This window comes from Dermacentor andersoni, chromosome 7 (assembly GCF_023375885.2).
Source record: "Dermacentor andersoni chromosome 7, qqDerAnde1_hic_scaffold, whole genome shotgun sequence".
Taxonomy (NCBI): Eukaryota; Metazoa; Arthropoda; class Arachnida; order Ixodida; family Ixodidae; genus Dermacentor; species Dermacentor andersoni.
This window is the reverse complement of record NC_092820.1, coordinates 19,993,903-20,012,334: the sequence shown is the minus strand read 5'-3', so window position 1 is coordinate 20,012,334 and position 18,432 is coordinate 19,993,903. Positions and strand designations below refer to the sequence as shown.

Here is an 18,432-nt window from a genome sequence, read left to right as displayed (position 1 = left end):
CTGCTGTTCATGATTTGAGAATGCCTGCCAAATGCCCCCCAGCCCATTCTTATTCTTCTGGTTATTTCAGTCTCATGATCCGGATCCGTGGTCACTACCTGCCCTAAGTAGATGTATTCCCTTACCGCTTCCAGTGCCTCGCTACCTATCGTAAACTGCTGTTCTCTTCCGAGACTGTTAAAGATTATTTTAGTTTTCTACAGATTAATTTTCAGACCCACCCTTCTGCTTTGCCTCTCTAGGCCAGTGAGCATGCATTGCAATTGGTCTCCTGAGTTACTAAGCAAGGCAAGGCAATATCATCAGCGAATCTCAAGTTGCTAAGGTATTCTCCATCAACTTTTATCCCCAATTCTCCCCACTCCAGGTCTCTGAATACCCCCTGTAAACATGCTGTGAATAGCATTGGAGAGATCGTATCTCCCTGTCTGACGCCTTTCTTTATTGGGATTTTGTTGCTTTCTTTATGAAGGACTACGGTGCCTGTGGAGCCGCTATAGATATCTTCCAGTATATTTACATATGGCTCATCTACACCCTGATTCCGTAATGCCTCCATGACTGCTGAGGTTTCGACTGAATCAAACGCTTTTTTGTAATCAATGAAGGCTATATATAAGGGTTGGTTATATTCTGCACATTTCTCTATCACCTGATTGATAGTGTGAATATGGTCTATTGTTGAGTAGCCTTTACGGAATCCTGCCTGGTCCTTTGGTTGACAGAAGTCTAAGGTGTTCCTGATTCTATTTGCGATTACCTTAGTAAATACTTTGTATGCAACGGACAGTAAGCTGATCAGTCTATAATTTTTCAAGTCTTTGGCATCCCCTTTTTTATGGATTAGGATTATGTTAGCGTTCTTCCAAGATTCCGGTACGTTCGAGGTTATGAGGCATTGTGTATATAGGGTGGCCAGTCTTTCTAGGATAATGTTCCCACCATCCTTCAACAAATCTGCTGTTACCTGATCCTCCCCAGCTGCCTTCCCCCTTTGCATAGCTCCCAAGGCATTCTTTACTTCTTCTGGCGTTACTTGAGGGATTTCAAGTTCCTCTAGACTATTCTCTCTCACATTATCGTCGTGGGTGTTACTGGTACTGTATAAATCTCTATAGAACTCTTCAGCCACTTGAACTATCTCATCCATATCAGTAACGATATTGCTGGCTTTGTCTCTTACCGCATACATCTGATTCTTGCCTATTCCTAGTTTGTTCTTCGCTGCTTTTAGGCTTCCTCCGTTCCCGAGAGCATGTTCAATTCTATCCATATTATAGTTCCTTATGTCAGCTGTCTTACTCTTGTTGATTAACTTTGAAAGTTCTGCCAGTTCTATTCCAGCTGTAGGGTTAGAGGCTTTCATACATTGACGTTTCTTGATCAGATCTTTCGTCTCCTGCGATAGCTTACTGGTCTCCTGTCTAACAGAGTTACCACCGGCTTCTATTGCGCACTCCTTAATGATGCCCATAAGATTGTCGTTCAATGCTTCAACACTAAGGTCCTCTTCCTGAGTTAAAGCCAAATACCTGTTCTGTAGCTTGATCCGGAATTCCTCTAGTTTCCCTCTTACCGCTAACTCATTTATTGGCTTCTTATGTACCAGTTTCTTCCGTTCCCTCCTCAAGTCTAGGCTAATTCGAGTTCTTACCATCCTATGGTCACTGCAGCGCACCTTGCCGACCACGTCTACATCTTGTATGATGCCAGGGTCTGCGCAGAGTATGAAGTCTATTTCATTTCTAGTCTCACCATTCGGGCTCCTCCACGTCCACTTTCGGCTAACCCGCTTGCGGAAGAAGGTATTCATTATCCGCATATTATTCTGTTCCGCAAAATTCCGAGTGGTTGGAAGGCATACTTTCTTGGAAAAATGGCCGCCCGTGGATAAGAGCGAACTCGAGCGGCTATAGAGACTAGGAATTAAAAGCTTGATCACGTGCTAGGTGAGCGCGTCACTCTTAGCGTGGGAAGCTAGCCCAAGTAACTATCTCAAGGACTGCTGCTCACAAGGGCGAAATACCTTCGTGTAATTATAATAACCCTAATAAGACTACTTTCAAAAAAGAGAACGGCCGAGAGGGCTGTACTACGAGTGCTATGGCTGATAATTTCTCTCTCTCTCTCTCTCTCTATATATATATATATATATATATATATATATATATATATATATATATATATATATGTTGACACGTGTACTTATCTTTATCGGGCGACCACGTTTGGCCGCCTAACCAATGTTATCGCGCAGCGCAGGACGCGCCTGCATGTAAAAGAAGTTTCTGGAATGTTATCGATGGTTCTGTCCACTGTCTTTCACCGCAACTTGTGTAATCTGATTGCATGTATGCGCTACACGAATAGTGTAGAACTTTGTGGAAGACGTGCGGGTCCCATCGGTTAATCTGGAACATTCGACAACTGATCTATAAAAGCCGACGCGCTTGACCCGCTGATCAGATTTTCGCCGATCGCCGACCGTGTTCGCCGCTATCGTTGTGCTATAAGTGTAGCCTGTTTTTGTGGGCACAGGTTCGCCCAATAAAAGTTAGTTTTGTCTTTCACAGTATTACTACTGTGTTCTTCAACGTCACCACCACGTGACAATATATTCATCTCATATATGGGATCAAATGCGAGCGCTGTTGCTTTGTCTCTGCGTGTAGTAGTTAAGAGAACGAATTTAAGGAAGGAGAAGAAGAAAGGAAAGGAAAGTTTCTGAAGCATAATTGCAGCGCCATGGTTTTAAAGCGCACCTGCGGTAGAGAAACGGAAGGAGATTAAGCGTGCGTGGTCATGATACGCACACGACAAACTGCCTTAAAATATTTAGAGACTTGAGAGAAAGTTTCGTGAACAACTGATAACAGGGCAATCAGCACTCGAATACGACGAGAGAAATTATGGAGATGGGGAAAATTCCCTTGAACTAAGTATGGTTTGCGAAACAAATGCTTGGAATAATTGAACTTTTTAAAAGATGAGGGGAATATGCACTCACCGAGAGGACAGCGTCCGCACGAGACCACACCAGGCATCTTACTGAGACATGGAGTGCTTTGTGGCCGGAACAAAGCCCCCTTCTCTGCCGGCCAAGCGCAGAAAACGTGCGTTCCGATCGCTCAAGGCTTCGCGGGCATAGTATAGCTCTAGAGTCTAGGAAAAGCTTAAACAGGTGCGAGCGCGGCACTCTTAGCGTGGGAAGCTAGCCTGAGTAACTATCTCAAGGAATGCTGCTCACGAGGGCGAAATACCTTAGTGTAATTATAACCATAATAAGACTACTTTCGAAAAAAAGAACGGATGAGAGGGCTGTACTACGAGTGCTATGACTGATAATTCTCTCTTTCTCTATATATATATATTCATCTCATATATGGGATCAAATGCGAGCGCTGTTGCTTTGTCTCTGCGTGTAGTAGTTAAGAGAACGAATTTAAGGGAGGAGAAGAAAGGAAAGGAGCTTCTGAAGCATAATTGCAGCGCCGTGGTATTAAAGCGCACCCGCGGCAGAGAAACGGAAGAAGATATAAGCGTGCGTGGTCATGATGAGCACACGACAAACTGCCTTAAAATATTTAGAGACTTGAGAGAAAGTTTCGTGAAGTTTAGTTTATACTTATGTGTAAATATTTCAATTTATGAATGTATGAAACATACCTTTCAAATGTGCAGGACTCTCTGGGGAAATTAAGAGGAAGCTTTAGGTCGGGCTCAACTCTGACGCGGCCTATTCAAATACATGTAAAACGCAAAAACGTTTTTTTGAGATAAGCCCTGGACCGATTTTAATGAAATTTGTTGCATTTGAGAGAGAAAGTTAAATTCTAGTGACTGTTGGAAGGGGATTTTCGATTTAGGGCTTGAATTTTGTTAAAAAGATTTTAAAATATTCTATCTTTCGGAAAAAGTAGAAGCACGTAGTTTACAAATTCATAGCTCTGCATCAGAAACAGGTATCGCGGTTCTGTGAACGGCATCCATTCAAAGCGGACAAATTTTATATGTCATTTTGCATCTTACGTGAATTTGTTACGTTGGTTACAAGGGTTCTGCAAAAGCTGTATTTCTATATTACTAAATTTTTTTTATACTCATGTGTAACATATCAGTTTTGTCCGCTTTAGATGTACTATTAGTTCCAATTAACATAATTGCATTAACGTTTTTCGTTGTTGAGTTAGAGTTTTAAACTTGATAGTTTCGTCTCTTGAAAATTTCTGATTTTTGACAATTTTTAATAAAAAATTGACGACCTAACTCGAAAATCCGAAACCAACAGTCACTAGATTTTAAATTTTTCTTTTAACTGCAACAAACCTCGTCAAATTTGGCGCAGTGGTTGCCGAAAAAGACGAATTCTCCTTTTAGATGTATTTAGCAAGCTTCCTCTTAAGTTCCACGTGCAATTAGTGGATGGTTTACCTGGCACACACCAAGCACAAGCCGCATTGCACTGAAGCATGCGTCTGTTCGCAATGAAATGCAGATGATCACACCGTCTCCCTTTCGTCTGCATTGCAGACGATGCTTGCTTTGTCATCTGGATCCCAGGCCAGCAAGCCTGGGCCGCGGAGCACCCGAATCAGTGCTCTACCTAGCTTGACTCACGTCGAAAAGAAGCCGGTGCTGACACGAAAATTCAAAAAATAATTTCTTGCATTTAAAAAATAATACCTTTTTATAACTTCTCACATGCATAGTAGACACATAGGACTATCGAATGATATAATGCATATATTTTTAGGCCGACCACCAAGGCACCTTCTTTTACCTTGAATATGGAGTTTCTTGCAAAAAAATGGAACTTTAAAATTTTTTTCCATGTGAATTGCTAAACCTTCGATACTTTAAATAATTTTCAGCTGTACTATGTTAGCTGGGCTACCAGTATATATGTTATATGTGACTTCCAGGTTTTTCTACGTTCCGAGAAAAAACTCAAACTTTGCAATTTTACACGCTTTTGCTAGGGCCAGAACCAATTGAAGTATTCAAATATTTATAAAATTGGCAATTTTTGCAGTCACATCGCATCTTTGGGTTGCCATAAACACAATTTGAAGGAGTGGATCATACAGTGTGTCGAGAAAAAATGTTGATTGATGCCGTCTAGCTCAGCATGGTAGGAAAAACAAATTGTCGTCAAAATTCAACGAAATTTTTGTGGCAAAAAAAAAATAAATGTGGAGGATGAGTTTTGAACTCCAACAAACATGTGGAAATTTTTGCAGCTTTATCTGTGATGGTTGAAAAAACGTTGGTTGATTTGGCGTGGAGTGACCCAAGAATAAGTAAACAAGCAAAAGTTTAAAATAAAAATTTCTATAGTAGTAGAATACAACTTAAAAAAGAAATCCAGCAGTTATCAACCAAGGCACACGGACTGCACGAGATTGTGTTACTCTGCCAGCCAATCAGAGAAACAAACAAAATCATCGTCATGAGGTCTTTTCAAAGTGGCGTTCTACTTGATAGTTCCAGAGCGTCTGCTGTTCTTAAAGATTCTTTTCATCGCTGGAAGCAATTAGGTGTGCAACAGAAATGGACAAGGTATATGGAGTCTGAGCATTTCACTCTTCAGAAGTCTGCGGTACAATTCATTTCACTGCTGAGCCCGTTTTACTCGTGAAACTTCACTGCCAACTGAAGTGAAACTTGACAATAAATAGTTGCAGCGAAACAAGCATTTTATTTCAATTCAATAAAGAATTAGGGTTTCGCCATTTCACTATTATAGGTGCGGTAAAACGTATAAAATTACGTGCTAATAATTTTATTTTTGTGGTTACCGCCTTATTTGGGTAACAGGAAAAGTTTGAAGTACAATTTATTTGCAGCCTCGCGGTGGGCAGGGCTTCACTGCAGACTTCAGTTGTATCCGACTATAGTAGTGTTTTTTGAATTAGCTCTGGAGGAGTTATAGAGAAATACATATTTGCATAACAAACACACTTCTTTCAGATCCTTCGTTTACTGCTCTACCAAGTGGCGAAACCGACTCATAATGTTATTTGGAAAGTTGCATAATGATGCATGGCCACCAGTCCCATACAACCACATAGAGCACAGGACACTGCGGTTCTAGATGTACTGCACCCACCGCGAAAGCTTAGAAAAACACCCACATAAGCACAGCAGAGAAGTGGCTACGTCAGACGGTTTGACTGATAACTGTAGAAGCGCCATTCAATACACACGGAATTGTTCTCCACTTCCGGCGGCATTTTCTCGACTTCCTCTTTAAATAAGATGTTGATCCATAAATATTTTCGTAAACATTGGTTAAATTTGTTAATTTTTGCTTTTCCTTCCTGTTTGGCTGTTGCCTTGGCTCTCTCCGTTAGTAGATCGCTTAATTTCTCAACTCCTTGTGACTCTTGTTTCCAGTTGCCAATTTTGCACAAAAAGTGCTTTACAATTAAGGAAAAACCAGACGAGGCAACAGGTGACAGTTATATTGCTTATGAGTTTAAGGATTATTGCAGGGTTTGATGATGGATGTTCTTTCGCATCATTTTATTTTCCACCTTACCTAACTCATATCGCAGGTATATGGTTCCAGGGATCTGCCAGCCTCGCGGCGAGTCATCACTCAAGGAAATAATGAAGCAAAAGGAAAAGTTCCAATGCAATTGGCATTTTCTCCGGCTGAAACTCGTTCCACGAGCATTGAGACCGGCTGACTAAGAACCAAATCGCTTTCCTGGTTCCTGGATCAGCCTAAACAAAGAAGGTTGAACTAACGAAGCAACAGCAATGCGCGTGACCATTGAATACATGGAGACAACTGAACACATCTCGAGTTAATCGCGCGGGCACCGAATCTATGAGAAAACTGGCCTTACACCCCAAGAGATGCCGATAACTACCACCATCCAAAAGGAGTGAAAGTGGCAGGTAAATGTTGACCACTGAATAGCTCTCAAGTCTCAACATTGATCTGGCGGCACTTTAAAAATGTGTGAGGAGTGGTGGCTTGGGCAAGGAGGCCCCCCCCCCCCCCCCCCACTCCTTTTGGGTGCGTGCCTGCCCTGACGACATTTAGAAGATTCTGCTTTCTGCATTGCCTGCCGCATTCAGTAACTTTGGCGCCGATGGCCATGTGATTGTGTGTCATTCGGAGTGCTTCGTTAGGCATGCCTGGCGTGTGCTTTTGTGGTCTACAGTGATGAATGGCTCCGTCAGTCTCTGGGCGAAAGTGTCTGACTTTGGAGCAGAAAGTTCTGCTCATAAAAGAAGTGGAAAAAAGGCGACTGGCAGAAAACTGACATTGGAAAGGAATTTGGTATACCGCCGCCTACTTTATCAAATGTATTAAAAAGACAAGGAAGACCCAAAGTTGAACGTGCACTTCTACAGTGGCTGAAAAATGCCAGGAGTGCAAATCTCCCCGTACATGGACCGGCACTTATTGCAAAAGCCAAAGCTCTTGCCCTCCAAATGGGCCACAAAGATTTCAAGTGCAGGAATGGCTGGCTTGAGTGGTTCAAGAAAATACAAGGCATGACCTTGAAGTCACGTTGGCAAAAGGGCAGCCATGAATCGTAACACTCTAGACGTGTGGCGCCAACATCGGCTCCAAGCTGGACTGAAAAAATATGAAGACAAAGACATCTATAACCTAGATGAGGCTGCATTTTTCTACAAGATGCTACAGAATCACACTTTCACTAACGCTGGCGGATCCTCACCCAGAGGAAAACACAGCAAGAAGCGTGTCACGGTGCTGTTTGGTGCCAATGCAACAAGCGAGAACAAGCTTCCGTTGTCGATACTGGGGAAGGAGAAGCAGCAGTGCTTCCGAAATGCAGCTATTCCCAAGGAATGCATCTACATAAGTAACAAGCAAGCATGGATGACTGCTGCTATATTTGATGGCTATGTGCGCCTTCTGGATAGACCGTTCGACGCAAAGAATCGGTAAGTGTTTTTCATAATTGACGATTGCCCGAGCCATGGGAAGATCGACAACCTCAAGGCGATTGCTGTGAAATTTTATCCTGCAAACACACCCACGGTACAGCAACTGATGGATCAGGGCATCATTGAGACCACCCGGAAGCTGTACCGCAAGGCTCTTTTGCAGCGCATGCTCTTAGCGTATGATGCCAGTGAAGAAGTACAACATTGATTTGCTTGGGGCAATCCATTTGCTGAACTTTTCAAGGAAATAACTCGCACCTTCGAAGGTCGCCAACTGCTCTGGCCACACCGGCTTCTCCCGCGCCATCATAAGCGACCCTGACGATGACCAGACTGACGATGACCAGACTTGTAGCTATCTGTACGAGGCTGTTCATAAAATTGCTGGCCAAGAGGTAGAAGGCGACTTCGAGACATTCGTGTTGGCTGATGCTGCTGCTCCCATGGTCGCCCCAGTGATGGATGCTGAGATACTAAATGACGCTGTTGGTGGCCCTAACGAGGACGAAGAGCCGGCGGACAAAGAGCCACGTGAAGTGCCAACTATGGTGCAGACGTGCTACCTATGCCTGCTGCGAAATAAGGTAGAATGCATGGGCGGCGACCACTGCCTCGTGCAATGCTTGGTCAAGTGAGAGCAGGGGTTGCTCACACCGGGAACTTGAAACAGCTAAAGCTCACTGCCTTTTTTTTGCACCTGAATAAAGTTTTGCTTCACTGAATACAATAGATTTTGACTTCCTCGCAGTTGTGGTGCAATTAAAGCTCAACTGCTTTAGCTTTTCTCGAGTGGTCACTTATATCGAATTACCACTTATAACGAATTTTCTTACCCTCCCACTGACTTCGTTATAGTGAGGGATTACTGTAATTGTAGTGCCTACCCACTCCATGCCCAAGCTATAAAGCGTGGAAGTTTTTTCCTGCCACCGAACATGACGGCAAGCTTGCAGCCCATGGACACCTGCGTGATCACCAATTTTAAGGCCATGCATCGTCGCCGCATCTTGAACAAGTTAGTCTTGTTGATGGACATGGCCACATGGACAAGCAAGGAGCAAACAGAATTGAAGATCAATCTATTGATGGCTGTGCAGTTTATCTTCCGTGCATGGTCCGAAGTAAGTGCTTCTACGGTGTGGAACTGCTTTAGGAAAGCATGCCTTGTCCCAAGCAGCAGTGACTTATACAAAGCCTGTGAATATCCCTCTGATGAAGTGATGCCTGAACTTTTGGTCCGCAGTTGATGAGGATGTTTCAGGACTCGAAGCGTTTTTAGATGTGCACAATGCATTAGAAACATCAAAACTTCTAACTGATGAGGCGATCCTCGTGAACGTGCTTGCATCGAAGAGCGATGACAGTGGTGACGCGGTAGGGCAGGCTGCCTCAACATTGTCCTCACAGGAGGCCCTGCAGATGATTCAGTCACTCTGGGGCTTCATTTTCACGAGGGACCTTCTGCTGCAATACATGGAGCACCTAGATGCCTTGGAAAAGGATGTCGGCAAGCTTTGTGTAAAGCAAGCAAGGCTGACGGACAGAGTTTTCTTGCGCAAGCCAGTGAAAACTATGTGGTGAGATGCTTATGATGATCTTGCCACACCGTTTCTTCTGGATTTCTGAAGCTCACAGGCTGCTGCGGCAACCTTCACACATTTTTTAAAAGGCTCCTTTTGGGGCTGGGATGCCTTGGTGGAGCTCGCATGTCACTTGACGCCCGTGACTCCTCTTTGAAGTTGTAATAGCAGTGCCATTCTTGAACGCCGACAGCCGCAGCTTGTTACATTCAATTGAAGCACGCAGGAAGCAGAGTTAAACAGTTAAACGAGTCAACACAATCAGCAGCCAGATGGTGAAGGTGGTGGGGAGGGGTACTGGCCTCCCCACCATTATAGTTTCCTCACAACAGCTCTGCCATTTCCCTATTTTTTTTTTTTTTCATGCAACCTGGTTACAACGCTTATTTGTTATAACAATAAAATTTTCGTGGCACTTCAATATTGTTATAAGTGGGTTCGACTGTATACAGTACATGAGTAATGTATGTGTGTATCAAATTTGTAGTGTAATCAATAGTGGTAAGTCAATCCATTCTACGGTGTGCCACAACATATCAAATGATACAATGGCATTGGACATCACATGGGAGATGTCGAGTCTTTTGTTCATGAATCAGTCTTATGTCAGCCACACTCGTGCATGGCACCATGCAAACAAATGACGGACATATAGAAGTGCATTTATCAAAGCAACAGATGTATGTAGACTCCGCATATGCACTTCACATTGGATAAAGTCCCTTTCATGCATAAAGTCATTTGAGCTTCTTAATAACTTTATGGTTCCAGAAACAATAATCCCCCATTTGTTACAATGACAGAATGTTATTGGATATTTAAAAAAGTTCATATTTCATTTTGTACTAGCAGTATATTATTATCCGTTAAATTATGATATCCCGGAAAATCTGATTTACTTGGCATTATTGAGCTAGTACTATTATGAAGTAATTTACAACATTTGTGTAAACATACTGTGACATTACAGAAAATACTGAGCTGCTTTGCATTCTGCCACCTTCCTTGGCACAGAACAATCAATTACCTGCTGAACTAGAATGTATAGTCAATTTCAAAACATTGTAATATTTAAGTTCAACAAAAAATCCAATGTCAGGCCAGGTATATCTTGCAACCTGTACAACAGTACAACACTATGTTAATTGCGTACAAAGGTACAGGTAGCAAATATTAAATACAGGCAGTGTGCACAGACTCGAAAAATATTCTCTTTGTCGAACTCCTATTCACATAAATTTTCGATGCCAACTGTGCTACTAGTCCTGTGGTGCATTAAGTCAGTGGTATGGAGCCCATGGCGTGAAAAAAATCTGACTCAACTGTTTTTCAAGGCAGGTGGCGGGACACACATTGTTGGCTTTGATGTTGTTGGTGATGCTGCGCAGGCCAGCTTGCCACACCTGCAGAGAAGGCATTGTGAGAAAAATTCAGGAGTCTGAAAAGAGTACAACCAGTTGACCAGTGCATTCTTTTTCCATTTAGCTTTCTTCTAATTTCCTAACACCTATTACGACTTTCCTCTCTCCTATCTTTTGTGTTCACCTGGATCTTCTTCATGGCCACCGGATTATTTCTTACCTCCTTTGTTCCTCTTTTTTACAACAAAAGTACTACTACTACTTTGAAGACTTTGTATACTATGTGTGGGGTCTCAAAAGCTCTCAGTAACAAACACAGCAGCACCAACATACAAAAGGGGCATTCATTGCTCCTTCTATAAAATGCCAGCTATTCGATAAATGAAGAGTTAGCATAAATTGAAATGCAAACTGAGAATAGGTGATCGGAACTTCTGTTCTCCATAATTATGTATAAGTGCGCTGTGCAATTGCTCAGTAGCCAGTTTCTAAGTAGGGAAAATCGTACATGTATTGTCATTTCGGCCCCTGCTACAGATGCAGGTGAAACTGGAAAGAAAAGCAAGTTGTTTACAACTTTTCAGGGTTTCAACTTACACTGACAGCAGAAGGAACAGTTCTTCGGCGAAACATCCTGAGGGATCGAGGAAGTTAGACTCACCATGCAGGTATACCAAGCAAATGTTTATCCATACCAAACACTGAGGCTTTGTTTACAGATTCAGTACCGTGAACGGAACCATGTCAGAGTGACAGTGTTCTGCAATTTTAGTGCTGTGCTTTGAAGCCAAACGGGCAGCATTTTTCAGAGCAGTCCCGTGGGGTGCAATAACAAAACATGGTCAGTCTCCGAGTGCCAACATTCTGCAGCTCAAAAAGTGAAAGCAACTTCCTGTACCGCTCGAGCTATTCACGCTGTCAAGTGGCACTAGCATTGGAATATTCAAGCCATTTCTCATGAAAGCTGCATAACTACAACATCGACTCTCACCATAGCATGTGTGATGCAGGGAAGCCAGATGTCAGGAGGCATGATAGTCATGTGGAAAAGACTGAATGTCAGCGAACATGAGAGAGCACAGCATGCCCACAAAGTCTGGTGCCTCAGCACGAATGGTACAAACGAACACCCGTGCCATAGCAGCTGCTGTGCACTGCACACATACATATTTGGAAATATTGGCACACGCAACAAATTCCTTACAACTTGATGGAGAGATATAATTTTTTATTTTGCAAGAGTGCGAAGCTGGGCATGTTGGTTCTACCATAGACCAAACATTAGTGAACAGGACTGGCAAAGTGAGGATGACAGGACACATGCTAACCCTCTCTTTGCTGGTATAATGTTTAGTGTCTCATTTTATTACAAGTTTTTAATTGCAAAATTATGCTTGCACACTGCCTTGAACTACAAAAGAGCAAAATGCCTGTGCCCTTGCATCTTGACACCAAAACTCATTCAGATAGCTAGAGAAATTCGCCTGCTATTTGATGGAGCAACAACTCATTTCATATTGTTCCTCTAGAAATTGATAAAAAGAGAAATTTGTTCATGTCACCTGAAAGTCCCTACAGGTGTTTGCAAAGCTTGAAATGCATTTTTAATTTATTGCAGTTTTGCTTAGTTCTTTGATTCTGCTGCAATCTTCTTTTCATATATAGGTCAAATTTTGCGCCCACCTCTTTAAGGTGCCAGCAATGCCAACTGTCTATCCTATTTTTGTAAGTAGAATTCATTTAAACATAAATTAAAAGTATATAGAAAAAGGTATTTATGTTATCTAGTTTTGTATAAAGGATGTGAAAATCATGAAATATTGTCTCAGTTGAAAAGCCCCATGTGTTGTGGTTTTACTCCAATGAGAAAATGGACCTAATTGCGCTCTGCTTGAGTTTTGCAGCTTCTTACACACACGAGTGTCTGGTAAGTCTGCCCAACAACTGCTCAAGAACTCTGCTCAACCCCGCTGTTCAAAGTAACACTCAAGAATTTCTACTACATTTCTTGCTATCTGGTTTAAAACAGAACTGCTAATACAGTAGAATCTCAATGATGTGAATCTTAAGGAGCCGTGAAAAATATTTGTACCACCCGAAATTCGTATCAGTTAAAAAAAATAAAAACGGGAGTTAAAGTTAGAGAAACTGACAAGCTTTTCACTGAGTGGAGCAAAAAACAAACAGTTTACTTGCAGGTAAATAAATCACTCATGTCTTGTTGCTTTTTCTTTTTCATCAAGTAAGCCAGCAGACTTTTCCCATATGCATAATAACACTCGCAAGTACCATCACTGCCTTCTTTTGTGCCCATGGCGTGCCTCAAAACATGCAGCATTTCAGCTGCTTGTGGTGGCTCCTCGTCATTGTTCCCGTCAACGTCACTCGCTGGACGTCACCTTCGTCATCGATCGTGTGCACACCGCAAGTCGTGAGAAATCGTCTTCACATCTGCTGCGAGAAAATCTTGCACGGAGCACACGGCGCGAAGATCACTCCCCTCCTTGATTGTTGGTTCCTATGGCTCTTGGGGCATTCATTACATTGGGATTTCTAAAGGCACCGCACTTCCCAAAACAGTTGGCTACGGTAACTGATGTGAGCCAGTCCCAAGCCATGGCAATGAGGTGCAGCGCATCCAGAAGGCTTATTTTCAAGTTTTTGCTGCTACGACTAATCTTAGCGAGTAGGCACCGCACAAGAAGTCCTTTAAAAAGGTGTTGTATTTGGGGTAAAAAAAGCTACCTTTGCATTTTGAAGCGTTGTCTTCTTAGGGCGGGTGGCACACTGATCAATATTCGGGAAAATCTTTCTGTTCTTACTCGACATCCTTCGGTCGAGGAGTGAAAAGAACTCTTCAAACAGGGCTACCGTCATCCAAGCTTTCTTGCTTGCCCAGTAAATGCAGTGCAGGCGATTCTCCCGCTTAACGCTTGCCCACTACAGTGAGATGAAAATTCTCTGATCCGTCAGAATTGCAGCAGAATAGAATGGTGATCCTCTCCTTGCTTTTCTGCCCATCCCGACATACTTGGCTTTTAAAGCAGAGGCTCTTCTCAGGCTGAAGGTTAAAAAACAGGTCTGCCTCATCTGCGTTAAACATGTCTTGGGGCTCATATCCCAAGATGAGCAACACCAACATAGTCTCAATTCACTTCACTTCACTTCACTTCATTTCCTTAAAGACCCCACAAGGGGGTGTTACATAAGGGGTGGGTTGTATAGAGATGTTACTAATGCCACAGGTTTTTAACAAGACAGGTACATGGATACACTTTGAATAAAACGTGATGGACAGGTGATTGAAACAATGTCGTGGGGAAGGCCATTGCATTCTGAAGCTGCACGGCAAAAAAATGATGCAGAAAAAGTTGTGGTGCCAGAACGGGGTTGGGGGACTTGAAGTGGATGGCCCGTGCGGGGGGAAGTGCGCGCGGCGGGAGCGATATAAGGTGGATGGCTGAAAGAACTGTGATAAAACTTGTGGTAAAGTGATAGCGTGGCGATCCTGCGGCGAGACGAAAGAGTAGGCAGACCAGATTCATTTTTAAGGGATGACAAGCTGATATCGTATGAATAAGAAAAATGAATGAAGCAAGCAGCACGATTTTGCACTGCTTTGATAGCATTAACCAAATAAACTTGGTAGTTCAACCGCTCACGACTGACTGGTCATCTTTTTTTTTTCTTTTTTTGCTTCATTGGCGACAATTTTGCAGGCAAGACCATGCCTTGCTTTGAAGCAATGGAGTCAGCCACCAGAAGCCTGAAACCCATCAATGCCCAAAGAAAGTGCTATCTCATTGGCTTTTTCTCAGAGAAATTTACCAGGTTAATAGAGCTTCCTCCAGCTTAATGCAGGGGGTGGTACTTGCCTCCTTCGTGTCTACGCTGAAGCGGAGCACATTCTTCATTATTTGATCACGTTGTCCAATGATAATGCACAATATCGATGGTGTGAGGTTTAGCTTTTTTGCTAATTCTATGCCTCTTCTTTTTGGATCCTTATCCACGTTTATCCAGGGGAGGTTTTTCGCCTTGCAAGACAAATTTCTTTGCTTGAAGGCACTTGCTGAAACAGCATAGCCATCACAAGGCACGGTGTACAAATGCGAACACAAAGAGAAGAAAAAAATGGCATGGCTGGCGCAGCCCATCCCAGCCTGTTTGCGTTGCCTGCGCTATCTGTGCTTGCAAAGCGAAGGCGCAGCTGGCAGGCGAGGTTGGCAACCCACACAACACTGTGCGGCCATTTAGCTGGACTGACAACAGCAGCGTGCTGTCCGTGCCGTGCCACCTCACCGTGGAGTGTTTTCGGTGGCCTCGTCTCTTAGTATCAAAAGCCAAGGAATGAAAAGCAGTTCACTAAATTAGAATTCTAGCACGTTGTACTCTAATGAAACTTGGCTGAGGCCAACAAAAAATTTGTATCACCCCGAAATTTGTATGAGCCATAATCGTAACACCAACATTCTACTGTACAATACTGCCTATGGAGAATAATAATTCTCAAACGACTTAGTAAGGGAGACATGTAACCACTCGTAGCCCAGTGGCACAAAGGAAGCAGTCCTGACAATCTGACTGCAAAGTGTACCTGCATTAGCCATTATTTAGCCAAGTCTGCATGGTGGAGACATCACAGCAAGATCTACTCCTTAACTTCTTCAGCCTAGAAGTGACTCAACATGCACAATGCATCAAGCGGATTCACGCAGAAGTCGTCACCACTGTCTGCAGGCACAGATAATCATCCAGTGACTATGGTGATTAAGATGTTTTAGCAGAGAAAATGCATTGTATGCCACACAGTAAGCACCTAAGTCTTTGATGTTATGACTAATGTGTGCCCGGGATAAATTATGTAGCAAGTCGTCTGAATACATACTGTGACACTGTTTTATGTCACAATGATATGACATGGCATAACTGTACAAAGTCTAAAACCTGCATAAATGAGTAGTGTATGTAAAGTGTTAAACAGTCATAAAACAAGGGGACCATGCATACTACCTTCGCTGTTTCAGGATCTGGGCAGACGACATGTGTGTAGTTGATGTTGACCATGTCCGTGCCTGAGCAGATGGTCAGTGAAACCTCGTCTAGGCCGTACCGGTTTTTGCTGCTCAGCTCTGCCAGTAGTCTCACATCCTGCACACACGTATAGGGTAAGCTGAGGCCCCAGTGTACCCACACTCCCGTACGCACAGAGGGATGAACCAAGAAATGCCTCACGTTGGCCATGCAAGCAACCACACAGCATGTGCTCAAGGCAAGAGCAAACAGCCAAGGGTCAGCAGCGCCTTCTAACACACCATGCCCAGTGACTTTCGCAGTCTTAAGAAAATTGTACACTACAAAAACATTTAGCAGACATTACTCTTTACGCAAGTGTTTGTAATCTTGCTGCTTGCCTACAGAATTATTCAGAGCTTTGTACCAACTCTGAGCCAACTCCGAGTATGAATCCCTTCTGGTGAGCGGTAATGATGGTGCTTTTTACGTTTCGGTATTAAAAACGTCTACTTTTCCGATTCTTTCATGATGCATTCACTCATACTACTTCAAATGTAAAATTTTGCACAGAGGCTGATCTATATATACACTATCTAAATCTAGCCATTTTATGTAGACAAAAATTTTGTTGCAGTTGCCCTTTCAGGAGTTCTTTGCTTGTGCATCTAGGTCAGATCAGCAACCCTAACATTTGCAATGTGTGAAACATTACTGCATGAAAATGACTCCAGCAAACATGCATGCTATCTTAACAATCATTAATGCAGTAACCTGTGCACCCCATGTAAGAATGGTTGGAAGAAAGGAGTTTCGCATATGGTGTGTCACGGTGTGTTCACGGTGTGTTACAGAGTGGGAGGCCCACCTCTTTCGGCAATCAACCCAAGCTCCTTGCACAAAAATTGCATGGCTTGGTGGAAACTAAAGCAAGCCCTTGCACACTGGCCTCCTTGATTTGTGTGAAACACTGCACACATATGGAATCACCGCAAAGGCCCACTTTGCTTGGTTAATCAAGAGAGATAGGAAAACAAAGCACTTGGAACAGCTTATGACAGCATGCTTTGCTTCATGCAGTACGCTTTTGAACATAGACATAGCAAGTAGGCTTGACATAACGGGGTCTGCTGTGCTAATACATTTAACATGGAGGTGGATCAAAAAAATAATATGCATGTACGAAAGAAAGGTGTTGAATGAAAATGCAGAAACATACCTTTGGTATTCCACCAGCCCTTATGTCATTCACTTGTGACAATTCGAGTACCTGACCATCCTAGAAGTGCAAAAGAAATGTGCACATGCCATTTTTGAGAACAATAGATGAAAGTGAACTTAAAGTGCCACATAAGTGCACTTTGCCTCCTTTGGAAAATTGAAGGCAACTAGTGTCAGTCTAGCAAAACCTCTTTCTGCCCTATTACTAGGTGGAGGTACACTTTCCAGCTGTTATATGTATGTAAGCAGGCCGTGGAAAGCATTATTTTAACTGCCATGAATGTGTTGGCACCTTACTAAAACTTAGCAAAATTAAATGCAGTGGTGACCTCTGTTGCTGCAAAATTGATCTACAGTGTTTTCCACACTTTGAGACGATCTCGGCGATGCTGTCTGTTTTATCATTTCACGTGAGTTGTGGCTTCAGATTCAGATATTCAGGTTTATTGGTTCCAAAAATGTCGTTACCCAACATCACAAATACACAGCTGAGAGTCCCAAAGTGCAAGAACTGTAGTGGGACCCTCAGTTAATAGTACAACATTGATGGTGATATCTACATACAGCAAATGAACATTATTACAAAATAAATTGACAGATTCAATACATTATTACACATATCATTTCAAATCAAGTAAACATGATCAGCATGGCATAAAAGAAAGCCAGGAAAAGGCATGGAAGAAAACAACAAGGACGAAACACAAAAAGTGGCATGTGAGAGAGAAGTTCTAGATGCCCCGCCAGGATCATAGTACACTTATCACAGGAAATTATACTTGAAGTAATTTTTAAAGATTTCAAGAGAACTACTGAAATTTATTGTTGATGGTAATTCATTCCTAAGAGAAATTGCAGCAAAGGCACATGTAATTGGTATGAACCATGGGTAACAAGGTATCGTTATTAGCTGCAAATCTGCTTGCATTTTTATTCTGCAAAAGGCCAACTGCAATGAATAGAAATGTAAGGTTATTATGAAGCAACTTGTGGAATAAGACGACTATGTTGAACTGCAACAAATTATTAACAGGCAAGATAATGTACAAGCAAAGTTACACAGAGGCATTGGATTGCATGCAGCTAGAAGTAATACAGTCGAACCCACTTTTAACAATATTCAAGTGCCACGAAAATTCCATTGTTATAACCAATCATTGTTATAACCAGGTTGCATGAAAAAATCGAAATAGGGGGACGGCAGAGCTGATGTGAGAAAACTATATTGGCGGGGAGGCCACTGCCCCTCCCGACCACCTTCCTCCATCTGGCTTCTGATTGTGTTCACTCATTTAACTGCTTCCTGGGCGCTCTGAGCGCGTGAA

General features: G+C 42.7%; 1 protein-coding gene across 1 annotated transcript in view; it reads right to left on the bottom strand.

Annotated features, from left to right (window-relative positions):
- norpA (no receptor potential A) overlaps window positions 1-18,432 on the bottom strand; it is a 307,805-nt gene that overhangs the window by 230,223 nt on the left and 59,150 nt on the right. The window contains exons 5-7 of the mRNA XM_072289167.1: window positions 17,106-17,165; window positions 15,887-16,024; window positions 10,836-10,915 (exon numbers count right to left, since the gene is read on the bottom strand). Coding sequence (XP_072145268.1) covers window positions 10,836-10,915; window positions 15,887-16,024; window positions 17,106-17,165 — 278 coding nt within the window. The remainder of the gene's footprint in view (window positions 1-10,835; window positions 10,916-15,886; window positions 16,025-17,105; window positions 17,166-18,432) is intronic.